At 45.3% G+C, this 3327-nt stretch overlaps 2 protein-coding genes across 11 annotated transcripts in view; one reads left to right on the forward strand and one right to left on the reverse strand.

Annotated features, from left to right (window-relative positions):
* EMSY (EMSY BRCA2-interacting transcriptional repressor) overlaps positions 1-3327 on the reverse strand; it is an 86139-nt gene that overhangs the window by 82067 nt on the left and 745 nt on the right. For all 10 annotated transcript variants that reach the window (XM_005867045.2, XM_005867044.2, XM_005867043.2 and 7 more), the window contains exon 2: positions 2166-2274. In XM_005867045.2, coding sequence (XP_005867107.1) covers positions 2166-2235 — 70 coding nt within the window. In that variant the 5' untranslated portion in view covers positions 2236-2274. The remainder of the gene's footprint in view (positions 1-2165; positions 2275-3327) is intronic.
* The window catches only part of LOC106726239, a 2816-nt gene continuing 1901 nt past the window's right edge, over positions 2413-3327 (forward strand). Inside the window, exon 1 of the mRNA XM_014540365.1 lies at positions 2413-2601. Coding sequence (XP_014395851.1) covers positions 2413-2601 — 189 coding nt within the window. The remainder of the gene's footprint in view (positions 2602-3327) is intronic.

The following is a 3327-nucleotide window of genomic DNA, read 5'->3' on the forward strand; positions in this document are numbered from 1 at the left end:
GCATCGGCCTGTGGACTGAAGGGTCCCGGGTTCGATTCCGGTCAAGGGCATGTACCTTGGTTGCGGGCACGTCCCCAGTGGGGGGTGTGCAAGAGGCAGCTGGTCGATGTTTCTCTCTCATCGATGTTTCTAACTCCCTATCCCTCTCCCTTCCTCTGTAAAAAATCAATAAAATATATTTTTAAAAAATGTCTAAAAGTTGCTTTAAAAGACTGTATGCTCAGATGTCAAGCCCTGTAACAAGCCCTTTTTATATACAGTTAATCCACATAACAAACTTATGTAGCAGATATTGTTATCCTTCCTTTACAAAAGTGCTAGCAGATTTAGGGAGAATAAATAACTTGTCCTTGATCATGTGGATCATTAGTAACAGAACCAAGACCCCAAGCCTGTTGGAATTCAAGGTCCACACTTTCCCCTTCAAGATCATCTATACTAATAAAAGGGTAATATGCTAATTAGACTGGACATCTTCCGGATGATCCTCCGGACATCCTTCCAGACAAAGCCATGGTGGCGAGGCAGAGGCAGTTAGGGGCGATCAGGCCGGCAGGGGAGAGCAGTTAGGGGGATCAGTCCCGCAGGCAGGTGAGTGGTTAGGAGCCAGCGGTCCCGGATTATGAGAGGGATATCTGACTGCTGGTTTAGGATCGGGCCTAAACTGGCAGTTGGACATCCCCTGAGGGGTCCCGGATTGGAGAGGGTGTAGGCCAGGCTGAGGGACCACCCCCCCGCCCTGTGCACAAATTTCGTGCACCAGGCCTCTAGTAGATATCTAAATAATTCATATCTACTGCCAAAACATTTAATGTTCTTTTCAAATAATTTTTCATTTATTGAGCACCTACTATGTGCTAGCCTGAAACTACAGTGATAAATGAGACCACAAGGTCCTTCTTCTACCTTGCAGTCTAAAGCAGCATTTCTCAACCAAGAATCCTCATTTGAACCACAGAATACAGAAAATTATTTGAATTACTTTTTCTCAATTTCCCCATAACTAATACCATTTTAAATGCATAAGAAGTTAGTTCATTATATACAACAGATACTTTAGTATTAGGGCTTAAGTCCCTAAATGCTAGTTGAGAAAGACTGTGCTAAAGAAAAATATAATAAACGAGAGGCCCGGTGCATGAAAATTTGTGAATTGGGGGAGGGGGTGTCCCTCAGCCCAGTCTGCGCCCTCTCACAGTCCGGGACCCTTCGGGGGATGTCTACCTGCCGGCGTAGGCCCGCTCCACGGGGGATCGGGCCTAAGCTGGCAGTCAGGCAGCCCGAGAACCCTCGGGGGATGTCCGACCAACGGCTTAGGAGCGGGCCTAAGCCGGCAAGTGGACATCCTTAGCACTGCTGTGGAGGTGGGAGAGGCTCCCGCCGCCACCACCACCACCACCACCACCACCACCACCACCGCGCTGGCCAGCCATGAGTGGGCTTCCGGCTGAGCGGAGCTACCCCTGTGGAAGCGCACTGACCACCAGGGGGCAGCTCCTGCATTAAGCGTCTGCTCCCTGGTGGTCGGTGCGTGTCATAGCAACTAGTTGTTCCCAGTCATTCCACCATTAGGGTCAGTTTGCATATTACCCTTTTATTATATAGGATTACTATACAATTCATTACAACCACAAAGGGTATTTTATTACTGATAGTACTGTAAAATATAATTTGGAAAAGAGAGCATAGCTTACATTAACTTACAATTCAGAAACAATATGTAATTCACATATACATTCATGAAGGTTAAAAGTATGTTAAAGTGAGACAGGAATCATATTCCCCGGGTTGAAATACTGACTCCAGGACTTACTATCAGCATTATCTTGAGTTCTAAGCTTCAGTTATATCATCTGTAAAATGGGGACAAAAAAAGAAAAATACCTACTTTTTTAGTTTGAGGATTAAATTAGAATGTAAAGAACTCAGAATAGCCCAGTATTCCTCAAGAATTCTTAGTTGCTATGATTATTATGATTCATACACATACTATGTACAAAGCACTATGGTAGGCACTGGGGAAATAGCAATGAGTAAGACAAGAACAATACCTCTAAGGAATTTCTAATGTAGCAAGAAATATGTCATCCCTGCAAACAGCCATGATCCAAACAAAAAGAGAAAAGTATCATGGAGGCATAAAACACAGAAAAAGAAAAACATACCCAATTTTCGAAGAATCCTTTTGCATTCATCCCTGCTGAGATCCAAAAGGGTTGGCCACACAACAGGCATTGCTGCTTCTTTTTGGGAGCCCCAAAGAGCTTGTCTTCTCTACCAAAACAAAAAATCAAGTCGTCAAGTACATTCAAAAGGCCACTCAACCTGGAGATCCACAGGCTAAGAAGTAAAACCAACAATAAGAATATCTCACAGCCCTATTTCACCACCACACTTTCCTACTTCTGACAAATGAACAACTACACAATCATCTGGGAGCATACCATTCCAGCCTATAACTGGAAAAAGCACAGGCTACAGAGGCAGACACCTCTAAATTCTAGTTCCATGTTTCAACTTTACTGGCTGTGTGATCCTGGGAAAATTGGCCCTTCTGAGCATACCTTCTACACATTTCTAAAGCAGAGGTATCATCACCCAGTTTGTGATGAGGATTAGAGAACTGTGTATGTGAAGTTACCACCGTGGCTGGTACGTTGTTTAATTAACAGACACTACTACCTTTGTGTAACCTTGGACAAGTTACTTGATTTCTGTCGGCTTTTCCACTTACGAGTTACATGAGATAAAATATGTCAAAACTCCTAGCACCATACATGGGTTAATGGAACTTAATAAAGAACTTTCTCCTCAATCCTAACAATGACAGAGGAATGCACACCCTGTAGTCTTTGGCCATTTACCAAAAGTTTAGACGCCAGGAACTTACTTGGCAATGGGAATTCCCTAATCTGGAAGATAAAAAGACAACGGAGCTGGGCACTTGTGCAATACCTGCTTAGCACACAGTGGGTCCGCTGTAAATATTTGTTAAATAGATAAATGAATGACTGAGAAGAGTAAACTGAATGAATGAATGAATAAACGAATGAATGCATGCAAGAACGAACGAGCGAGCTCCCGGTCCGGTCCAGGAGTCAGGCGCCGAACCCGAAGAACAGTTACACCCCGTTCCAGGCGCCCAGGCTGCTGACTCCCCGCTCCCCGCCTGGAGGGGAGCCCCCCTCCCCCTACTTCCCATCGTCCGCTCCGCTCAGAACCTGCCCAGAGCAGGGAGAAACGGAGTGCGCGCCCCGGCCGGCCGGGTGACATAAAGAAAAGGGGTGGAGAGGAGGGAGAAGGGGCAGAGCTAAAAGAATCTGTTCC

This window comes from Myotis brandtii, unplaced genomic scaffold, assembly GCF_000412655.1.
Source record: "Myotis brandtii unplaced genomic scaffold, ASM41265v1 scaffold244, whole genome shotgun sequence".
NCBI lineage: Eukaryota > Metazoa > Chordata > Mammalia > Chiroptera > Vespertilionidae > Myotis > Myotis brandtii.